General features: G+C 37.3%; 1 protein-coding gene across 1 annotated transcript; it reads right to left on the bottom strand.

The window, feature by feature from the left end:
* Positions 1-9,247: 9,247 nt before the first annotated feature.
* LOC149174227 (uncharacterized) lies at positions 9,248-10,399 on the bottom strand. The gene is made up of 4 exons (XM_089422557.1): positions 10,111-10,399; positions 9,888-9,973; positions 9,705-9,793; positions 9,248-9,603 (listed from the first exon to the last, which is right to left on the bottom strand). Exons 1-3 carry the CDS (start codon positions 10,278-10,280, stop codon positions 9,744-9,746), a joined length of 306 nt encoding a protein of 101 aa, XP_089278683.1. The 5' UTR covers positions 10,281-10,399; the 3' UTR covers positions 9,248-9,603; positions 9,705-9,743.
* Positions 10,400-11,731: the final 1,332 nt, after the last annotated feature.

Consider the following 11,731-nt stretch of genomic DNA (forward strand, 5'->3'; position numbering starts at 1 on the left):
CTTTTATAATTTTGAAAAGAATAAGAAACAGATAGTTATAATAATTAGTAATGAATTTCTTTTATGTAATTTGGGAAATGGTTAGAGTCAGAACATAATGATGATATCATGATTTCATGATAAGCTAAAGAAGTTTGGGAAATAGTTGGAGGTAGTTATTATTCAGTTTCCTTCTTCCAAAAGTCCTGGAGATAAAAGGGCTCCTGAGAGACTAAGAGGGGGTTGACTACCAGAAGGGGAACCACTTGAAGAAGGATAATTGAAGAATTGCAGAAATGATTTTTGGAGCTGGTTGGGGCCAGTGGGAATTATTCCACTCAAATGGATTTCTGAGATTCCAGATTGGACTAGTGTCTTAAGGTCTGGAAGGATAACCTAGGTTGGTTATCTCCGACTGTGTCAAACGATTGCTTGGGGGGTGGGGAATCTGGACGTAATAGTTAGTTCCGTTGGTAGGGTGGAACAGTCTCACTCTGGACACACTAACCCAACCAGTTTCAAGAATTGAAGATAAGTAGAACTTATGTTGTTTAAAGTTATTGTTCCTAACAGTTGGTTAAGTTGAAAATCATGCTACTCGACTCTTAAAAATATAGGCCTACCAGAAATGAATAGTAGGCGTGTAATGAATCAATTACAAGATAGATTTCTTGTTGTTGTCTTAAGTTAAATCGTATCGCTGGATATAATTATTTATTTTAAGTTATGGACTTGATGATTGGGTGTTATGAATATTACCAGGGTAATGGTTGTATCTATGTATGCACTTGTGTAAATCCATTTATATTCGTAACAATGAGAAACTAAAGCAGAACTGTTGAGTATTTTTTAATTACCTAGAACTTAAAGTTCAGTGGCAAATGGACTAGGTTGCAAGTGAAAGTACACGGTAGCGCACGACCTTCAAGAATGCCTGCTGTAATTTCATTCCATCACCCCGTTCATATATAAAATAAAAATAATATTGAGATAATGTGAAACCATTGTAAAAATTAGAAACCCTTGCCAGTAGAAAACTCGACAAGTTCATGCTGGTATCGATTGGGGTTAAACGCAGGGTTCTCACCCAGATTTTCTCCTTCGACCGGGCCCCTGTGGGACTGTTAAGGGAGCAGTTCTGAGGTGGAAACGATGATAGGATAAGGGTAAATTCATTAATATTGGTCGTGATGTTTCTTCTAACTGGTCAATAGGGTAAACAGGCAAAATGGGTTATCCCAAAAATGTTGACCATCCAAAACAATGTGAAGGAAATTAGGTGTTCATTTGTGTGGAATTAACTTATACCCTAATAGCCTCGGTGGAAGGTTATTAGTTGGAGACAGGTTGTTCCATAAGGGAACGTTGTTGCAACGAAACTCAAGCCAGTAACAAATTCAGAAGTTTGGCAAATGCACAAAAAACTGTATCAAATCCAAGGGAAACAACAATAATGACTTCATAACTATGTCACCATAACCATTTGTAGAACTGAACTGTAAAAGTATTAACAGAACTAATCTATAATTTTAAGTAACAGTGAAAGCATTTGCAATATAACCCATTGCATTATATAAATTAATGAAAAGCAGCAAAGAGATTTAGAACCCTTGTAGGAGGTCCACGATTCAACATTGCGAAAACGTAAACATATAAACCTTAATTTCGACAAGATGCATATATTGTTAACGGGGTAAGAAACCCCTCCCAAATCAAATACGATGGCATTAGGTGCCTCCTGAAGTATCAGAAATTCAATCCTACATTAAACGACTATCAACAAAACAGAACTGTTATTTGATAGCAGCAGTAGCCAGAGATAGAGGGTCTCAGAAAAAGAATAGTATGCATTGCTTGCTGCTCTATGAACCTTCTCAATACCTAAAATAGCAGAATAACCTTGCTCACAAATAGAAATAACGGTGGAGTACCAAGGTACCTAGCTCGACATAAGAAAACTAGTGAGGAAGGGTTGCTATTACCTCCTTAATGCTAGGGCTACAGTTGTAGCCTGCATCAAGCTACCGGGCACCCAACCTTGGCAAATATTAGAGTTTTCCCTCATCAAGTGCTACCTGTCATCAAGAACAAAACGTATTAGCAAGTGCTGGAGGAGAATCTTAAATCTGAGACAACGATAAAATAACCTAAGTAAACAAAAGACCTCACCTCTGAAGCTGGAGTAATGAGAAAAACTGACCGAAACCCCCCCACACCACATCAGAATCCTTGTGGGCAAACGAGCTATAGCAGGGTCTGCAGGGTCAAGGGTTAAGTTAGAATGAGTGGACAGGGCGGTAAGGGCCCAACAATAATCCTTTGGTTATTCGCAGAAAGATAAAAACAGAAATAGGTAAGCAAACCCAGCGCTGTGTGAAAATGGAAGCGCTAACCTGCAGATGGGCTCTCTGACCGGATGGGGTTGCAGAGTCTCCCCATCAGTGCCACAACCAAATGACGGAATGAACCTCGGGTGCCAAGGCAGTTACACCAAAAACCACCACTTTGCACTGGAACCGTTGGATTGTTAACCCTGAGATCGACGGTGAAGGAGGCACCCATCTGTCCACTGCACTATGTGCATGAGAAAAGTCCTGGAGGTCCGAGGTACCATTCAATTAGTACAAAATTCAAACCACAGCTAAACCAAACCTCCAAAGGGCTTACACGTGTCCAACCAAGCTGGCTGACTTTAAAGCTACGGGCATCGAGCTAAAGAAAGGGGCAGTGGACTGAGTAGGAGTAGTGCATTAAAAAAATAATATCATAGAACTAATACTATCACTGCATAATCAATTCAATAATTATTGACCCCTTGTTGTATTTTATTTTAACAAAAAACTATGTTAGATTAGTTAGTTGTTACAAGTGGCATCAGAGCTAAGTTTCCACACTGAGGCTTGAATGGTTAACGTAGTATAAAAAAATTAATTGTGTTGCACAGAGAAAGAATGCTGACTCATCATGTGATGAGGAGCAGGATCTGCCCCCTCCGGAGGGACGACCGGGCATAACCCAGAGGTGTGGGTACAACTGGGAGAACCACATCAGAACACCAACGTTGCATTACTGGAGACAGTCCAACAATTATGGGTTGAGATGCTAAATTTACGAGAAGACAACGAAAGATTACAATTGGAGCAGGAGAAGATTATGAAAGTCTGTCTGATAGGCAGAATCAAAGAAATCCTAATCCCAGCCAGGATGAGGAAAATAGGGCTCAGTCGCATAGTCAACCAGAGGAACGTCCGAAGTCAGAGGGAGGGTGAACTGGCCACGAAGGAGAGTTTGATAATGTATCTGATAAAAAAGGATTTAAGAGACAAAAAACTGAGCTTCAAGGGGAATTTAAGAAGATCAAACCACCGATATATAATAGAGAGGCTCAAGAAGCAACAAAGGCACGATTAATCAACATGAACAAATACTTTCAAATATATGAATACGATGATAATTTGAAGGCAAGATTAGCAATATATCAGTTGCAGGGTAAGGCCACCTTGTGGTGGGAAGAAATTAAAATAGTCAGGGAGATTGATGAGCAAGAAGTTACATGGGAGCACTTCCAGAAGCATTTCAAGGATAAGTACCTAAATGAGTGATTTTATGATGACAAGGCAAAAGAGTTTCATGACCTGAAACTGGGACAACAATCTATGGACGAGTTCATAGCTAAGTTTACCTCCCTATTGAGATATGTTCCATATATTCGGGAAGAGAAAGCTAAAGTCCAGCGCTTCATCAACAATTTACCAAGCTATATGAAGGAGAAGTTGGAATTTGACAATCCCAAAACGATGGATGACACAGTTAGAAAGGCTCGAATCTGCTATCAACAAATGAAACAAAAAGGTGAGGGTACCAAAAAATGGACTGGTAAGAAGGGACAAAGAAATTTCTCAACCAACAAAGGCATGAAGAATGCCAGTACTAGGTACCCAGGTCAGAAAGGACCAAGTGGATCTGTAAACAAAAATCAGCAGAGGTATAGACCCCACAATGAGGTAAAACAAAGCGAAGCATCCACTAAGTTGGAAACTAATCAGATTCCTAAACCTCCTTTGCAGTGTTGGGGTTGCGGAGAACCCCATTACTACAAAAACTATCCCCATCGAGGGAGATCAGAACCAGTTACAAATTTTCAAGAAGCTTCTATTGTTGGTGATTTGGAAAGGAACATACCAAGGGTTAATGCGGCACTAGAGGATCAATAAACAGAATATCAACTGTCGATGGTGGAGCTGGAAGGTAAAATATCCAACCATCTTGTTTCCATTTTGATAGATCCGGGTGCAAGCCTGAGTTATGCTAGCCCGAGAATCATTAATTTATGTCATTTAACAAGTATAAAGTTCAAAAATCCTTGGCTGGTCCAATTAGCGACCGGAGCTAAGAGAAGAGTCAACACGAAAATAGATGATTGTGTAATTGATTTGGCGAGACAACGAATTAACACCAGGTTAAATGTGTTTCCCTTAGGATCCTATGATGTGCTGATAGGTATGGATTGGTTAGAACAACATTGGACCTTAGTAGACTGTAAGGGCAAGACCATTAACTTCCTGTCTGATAATGGCAGCAGAGTAGAAATTTAGGATATTAAAAGAGAAGTTAAATTAAGACCCATTATAACTCATCAGTTAGGGAAAAGTATGCGAAAAGGCTATCAAATTTACACAGTCCTGGTAGGAATCACTAACTCTAAAGATAAATTGTCTATTTTGGACATCATACCGATTGTTCAAGAATTTAAGGATGTTTTCCTAGAAGACATTCCGGGGTTGCCACCCAAACGAAATCTGGATTTTACTATCGAATTGATCCCCGGAGCAACTCCCGTTTCCAAGGCTCCTTATAGAATGAGTGTTCCAGAGTTAATTGAGTTAAAAATGCAGCTTCAAGAATTATTGGACAAGGGCTACATTAGACCCAGCGTGTCCCCTTGGGGGCCCCAATTTTATTTGTGAGGAAAAAGGATGGCACTATGCAGCTATGCATAGATTACAGACAACTGAATAAATTAACCGTTAAGAACAAGTATCCCTTACCCCAAATTGACGATCTATTTGACTAAGTTAAGGGTGCGGTGGTATTTTCAAAGATTGATTTACAGTCTGGCTATCACCAGATTCGTATTAAAGATGAGGATATATATAAAACAACGTTTTAGACGCGTTACGGTCATTACGAGTTTGTAGTTCTACCCTTTAGACTCACTAACGCTCTGACCACCTTTGTATGATGAATGGGATTTTTCACCCCTTTTTAGATAAATTTGTCCTCATTTTCATTGATGATATCTTGATGTATTCCAAGAGTTTAGAAGAACATAAATAACATCTGGGAATAGTATTGTAGACCCTAAGAGAAAACTAGCTTTACTCCAAGTTCAATAAATGTGACTTTTTCAAGGAACAGATTCAATGCTTGGGGCATATAATTTCCTTCGTTGGTCTAGCGGGAGATCCGGAAAAAATCGAGACTATCATGAACTGGCCGGTTCCAACGAATGTAGCGGATATACGCTCTTTCATGGGTCTTGTTGGATATTATAGACGATTTATAAAAGGATTCTCCAAGGTAGCATATCCAATCACCTCCTTGTAGAAAAAAGGAACAAATTTTAAATGGACAAAGGACTGCCAAGAGAGTTTTGAAAAGCTGAAACAATTGCTTACCACTACACCTGTGTTAAAAATTGCAGACCCAGAAGAGGATTTTATAGTTTGTATTGATGCTTGTAAAGAAGGTGTGGGTGGAGTTCTAATGCAAAGATAAAGTGGTTTCTTACGAATCCCGTAAGTTAAAAGAGCATGAACAAAAGTACTCTGCTTATGACTTAGAGCTAACTGTCGTTGTACACGCCTTAAAGGTATGACATCACTACTTGCTGGGAAAGAGATTCTTACTCAGAACGAATCATAGCAGCTTAACAAATTTCTTTAGTCAACCCACCTTGAACACACGCCAAGCTAGATGGATTGCATTCTTAAGTGAATTTGACTTTGAAATCAAACACCTGAAGGGAAAGGAGAACTGGGTAGCAGATGCATTGAGTAGGAAATTGCATCATGTTTACAAAATTTTATTTAGTCAGGTGGAAATTAACTTTGTTGATCAAATCAAGGAAGCAATTCAGAAGGATCTAGAATATGAATATCTCTGGCAGCAAGCTAGAGATGCGAAGCATACCGGAAAATCTGGTGAGTACAATGTTAACGCTGAAAATATGTTAATGTTTAGAGGTAGGATATATGTTCCTAACCAGTTATTAGTGAAACAACTTATATTGGATGAATTTCATAGGAGTCCGTATGCGGCTCACCTTGGCTATCAAAAATTATTTTTTGCAATTAAGAAAGGCTATTACTGGCCTGGCATGAGGAAGGACATTGCGGAGTACTTGGCCAAATGTTTGGAGTGTCAGCAGGTTAAAGCTGAGCATCAACATCTTGTTGGGCTGTTGAATCCATTGCCTGTTCCAGAGTGGAAGTGGGACACCATAACTTTGGATTTCATAACCAGTTTACCTTGATCAAAACGAAAAAATGATTCAATTATGGTGGTGGTCGACAAATTAAGCAAGGTAGCTCATTTTGTCCCTGTCAAATCCACCTACCAAACCACTTAGATAGCCAACATATTCATGAGGGAAATCTTTAGGCTGCATGGCATACCTCGAGTCATAATCTCTGACCGTGATGTTAAGTTCACTTCTGCTTTTTGGAAAGCATTGTTCTCCGGTTTGGGCACTCAAATTCACTTCATTATTGCCTATCATCCTCAGACTGATGGGCAGACTGAATGGGTCAATCAAGTGGTAGAAGACATGTTGCGCATGTACGTCATGCAACAACCTGGGAAATGGGAGGAATATCTTCACCTAGTAGAATTTGCCTACAATAATGGGTATCACGAATCGTTAAAGATGAGTCCCTTTGAAGTACTCTATGGGAGAAGGTGTATCGTTCCTGCAAATTGGAATAACCCTGAGAATAAACTAATACTAGGACCGGATATGTTGGAAGAAATGGAAAGAACCGTGAAGAAGGTTCAACAAAGCTTGAAGGCTGCACAAGACAGGCAAAAGGCTTATGTCGATAAGAAGAGGACCTACCAGGAATTTCAGGTAGGAGACCATGTCTATGTGAGAATCAAACCCAAGAGGAGTACTCTCAGATGGGGAAAGTGTGCCAAATTGGCCCCTCGGTTTTGTGGTCCCTTCCAAATATTAGATAGGGTAGGACCGATTGTGTATCAACTCACGTTACCGAGTCATATTCGGGTGCATAATGTATTTCATGTTTCACTTTTAAAGAAATATATATATGATCCTCAACACATCATAGATTGGCAAGATATTTAGGTAAAAGGACATTAAGATATGTATATGTAAGTAATTCTTTTATCTTCAGTATATATATTCATATGTGCCAAATGTGTGACAATTGGCTAATGGCAGGTCGAACTAGAAGGAGAATTCCTGGTAGAGCCCTTGCGCATACTCGATCAGAGAGAAGTAACGTTGCGGAGGTGAGCTATCATCCAAGTTAAAGTGCAATGGAAGCACTTTAGCCCAGAGGAAGCCACTTGGGAGGATAAAGATTTTATGAAGGAGGCATACCCCAGACTCTTCCAAGAGCGATTGAAAGACTAAACATTGTGGACGGTCTTCCACTTGAGGGGGGGAAGATGTAACACCCCCAGATATGAGAGTAAAAACTGAAGTTATTGTTGTTAATGTTTTACTTTTGTTTTCTTTTATAATTTTGAAAAGAATAATAAACATACAATTATAATAATTAATAATGAATTTCTTTTATGTAATTCGGGAAATGGTTAGAGTCAGAACAAAATGATGATATCATGATTTGGATGCAGTTATTATTCAGTTTCCTTCTTCCAAAAGTCCTGGAGATAAAAGGGCTCCTGAGGGACTAAGAGGGGGTTGGATACCAAAAGGGGAACCACCTGAAGAAGAAGGATAATTGAAGAACTGCAGAAATGATTTCCAGAGTTGGTCGGGCCTAGTGGAAATTATTCCACTCAGATGGATTTCTGAGATTCCAGACTGGACTAGTGTCTTGAGGTCTGGAAGGATAACCTAGGCTAGTTATCTCCAACTGTGTCAACGATTGCTCGGAGGGGAATCTGGACGTAATAGCCAGTTCCGTTGGTAGGGTGGAATGGTCTCATCCTTGAAAAATTGACCCAATCAGTTTCAAGAATTGCAGATAAGTAGAACTTATTCTGTTTAAAGTTATTGTTCCTAACTGTTGGTTCAGTTGGAAATCATGTTACTTGACTCTTAAATATATAGGCCTACCAGAAATGAATAGTGGGCATGTAATGAATCAATTACATGATAGATTGCTTGCTGTTGTCTACGTTAAATGGTATCACTTGATATAATTCTTTATTTTAAGTTATGGACTTGATGATTGGTTGTGATGAATATTACTAGGGTAATGGTTGTATCTATGTATGCACCTGTGTAAATCTATTTCTATTCGTAACAATGAGAAACCAAAGCAAAATTGTTGAGTAATTTGTAATTACCCAAAACTTAAAGTTCGGTGGCAAATGGATTAGGTTGCAAGTGAAACTATGTAGTAGCGCATGGCCTTCAAGAATGTCGACTGTAATTTCATGCCATCACCCCGTTTATATATAAAATAAAAACAATATTGAGGTACTGTTAAACCATTGTAAAAATTAGAAACCCTTGCTAGTAGAAAACCCGACAAGTGCATGCTGGTATTGATTGGGGTTAAAGGAAGGGTTCTCACTGAGATTTATTCCTTCGACTCGGTTCTTGTGGGACAGTTAAGGGAGCAGTTCTGAGGTGGAAATAATGATAGAATAAGGGTAAATTCATTAATATTGGTTGTGATGTTTCTTCTAACTGGTCAATAGGGTAAAGAAGCATAATGGGTTATCCCAGAAATGTTGACCATCCAAAACACTGTGAAGGAAATTAGGTGTTCATCTATGTGGAATTAACTTATACCCTAATAGCATATGTGTAAGGTTATTAGCTGGAGACAGGTTGTTCCATAAGGGAACGTTGTTTCAACAAAACTCAAGCCAATAACAAATTCAGAAGTTCAGCAAATGCACGAAAAACTGTATCAAATCCAGGGGAAACAACAATAACGACTGCATAACTGTGTCACCATAACCATTTGCGGAATTGAATTGTAAAAGTATTAATGTAACTGATCTACAATTCCGGGGAACAATGAAAGCATTTGCAATATAACCCACTGCATTATATAAATTAATGGAAAGTAGAACGAGGCCTCTGTATTACACAGGCTGTTGTCTTTAAGCAACAAAGAGATTTAAAACCCTCGTAGGAGGTCCACAATTCAACATTGCGAAAATGTAAACATATAAACTTTAATTTCGACAAGATGCATACATTTTTAACGAGGTAAGAAACCCATCCCAAATCAAATACGATGACATTAGGTGCCTTCTGAAGTCTCAGAAATTCAACCCTACATTAAACGATTATCAACAAAACAAAATTGTTGTTTGATAGCAGCAATAGCGAGAGACAGAGGGTCTCGAAAAAATAACAGTATGCATCGTTTGCTGCTCTGCGAACCTTTTCAGTACCTAAAATAACAAAATAACCTTGCTCACAAATAGAAATAACGACAGAGTACCAAGGTACCTAGCTCGACATAAGAAAACTGGTTAGGAATGGTTTCTCTTACCTCCTCAACACTAGGGCTACAGCCGTAGCCCTCATCAAGCTACACGACACCCAACCTTGGAAAAGATTGGAGTTTTCCCTCATCAAGTACTGTCATTAAGAAAAAAACGTATTAGCAAGTGCTGGAGGAGAATCTTAAATATGAGACAACGATAAAATAACCTAAGTAAACAAAAGACCTCACCTTTGAAGCCGGAGTAATGAAATAAACTGAGAAAAACCCCCCACACCACATAAGAATCCTTGTGGGCAAATGAGCTGTAGCAGGGTCTGCAGGGTCAAGGGTTAAGTTAGAATGAGCGGATAGGGTGGTAAGGGCCCAACAACAATCATGTGGTTATTCGCAGAAAGAGAAAAACGGAAATAGGTAAGCAAACCCAGCTTTGTGTGAAAATGGAAGCACTAACCTGCAGATGGGCTCTCTTACTGGATGGAGTTGTAGAGTCTCCCCATTAGTGCCACAGTTAAATGACGAAATGAACCCCGGGTGCCAAGGGCGGTTACACCAAAAACCACCACTTTGCACTGGAACCGTTGGATTGTTAACCCTGAGATCGACGGTGAAGGAGGCACCCATCTGTCCACTACATGAGGTGCATGGGAAAAGTCCTGGAGGTTCGAGGTACCATTCAATTAGTACAAAATTCCAACCGCAGCTAAACCAAACCTCTAAAGGGCTTACATGCGTCCAACGAAGCTGAATGACTTTAAAGCTATGGGTGTCGAGCTAAAGAAAGACGCAGTGGACCGAGTAGGAGGAAGAGTAGCACATTAAACAAATAACATCATAGTACTAGTACTATCACTACATAATTAATTCAATAATGATTGACCCCTTGTTGTATTTTATTTTAACAAAAAATTGTTAGATTAATTAGCTGTACATAATAACATATAACTTTACATAATTTATACCATTTATATAAAAAAAATATCTCTTACATTTAACGACGGTAAATAACCTCTCACTAATAAATATTACCACAACAAATATCTTTTTGAAAATATTTACTAATTTTTTTAATAAAAATATTTGTAACATTTTTTTCTTTCTTTTCTTTTTCAGATTTGAAAATAAATTAAAAAAAAACCATGAAATTCCCAACCACAATAACATTAATTTCAATAAAATTGTAAACTAAAGTGTTATATATTTCTAAAATATTATAACAAAATAACATAAAATTATAAACCTAAATAATATCAATAAAAACAAAACTTATAAACAAAGTAACATCTTTACATCATACCATATCAATAAAATGATGGACTAAAGTGTCGTATTGATAAAAAATAAAATTACAAACTCAATGTCATCTAAATATTATTCAATTATGTAAGTGTCGTATTAATAAAAAAATAAAACTATAAAGTAAGTGTTATCTGGATATTATTTTAGATATTATCATTTTTACTTATAGATGTAATCAATAGAATATTATATCTATTTATTTTGAATTGAAATTGTATATTAAATGTGCAACTTGAGTAAATTTTAAGGGTGTTTTTTGGTTCATTATAATATTGTAATTGAATTATTAAATTGTAATTGGATTAATATTATGATATTGATATAGGTTAATTAGTGTAATTATATAAATTAAATAGTTAGTAAATAGTGATAAATATCAAACAAAGTTTTTTTTTGGTAGAAATTACATGAGAGAATTTTTTGGCTAACGCGTTTCGAACCAACAAGTGTGGTTTATCATTAGGATCAGATGGAGAGACAAACCATGGCAAAGGCTTAAATAGAAAGCAATGTAGAGACGTAATTTCAAGTAACGACTATATTTGAACAATAATGTTTAAATTATAATATTAATTTATTAATATATTAAAAACAAATATTATTAAGTAACGACTATATTAAACCACTAGTTTTTGAAATAAATATTTAAATAATGATATTATTTATTAAAAATATTATTAGGTAACGACAATATTAAACGGCTAGTTTTTGAAAAATAATATTTAAATTACTTTATTAAAACCAAATATTACTAGTTCTTGAAAAATAATATGTAA

This window comes from Pinus tabuliformis, chromosome 4_1 (genome assembly GCF_031772625.1).
Source record: "Pinus tabuliformis cultivar Carrire ecotype Pingquan chromosome 4_1, CPIR1, whole genome shotgun sequence".
In the NCBI taxonomy this organism is placed as follows: domain Eukaryota; kingdom Viridiplantae; phylum Streptophyta; class Pinopsida; order Pinales; family Pinaceae; genus Pinus; species Pinus tabuliformis.

What these genes read in the sequence shown, in the direction of transcription:
- LOC149174227 (XM_089422557.1), bottom strand. Translation starts at nt 10,280, where the DNA reads ATGGGTGCCTCCTTCACCGTCGATCTCAGGGTTAACAATCCAACGGTT. An exon ending in GTAAGAGAGCCCATCTGCAG is followed by an intron (nt 9,974 to 10,110) that starts GTTAGTGCTTCC and finishes TTGACCCTGCAG; the next exon opens with ACCCTGCTACAGCTCATTTG. An exon ending in TCATTACTCCGGCTTCAAAG is followed by an intron (nt 9,794 to 9,887) that starts GTGAGGTCTTTT and finishes TCTTAATGACAG; the next exon opens with TACTTGATGAGGGAAAACTC.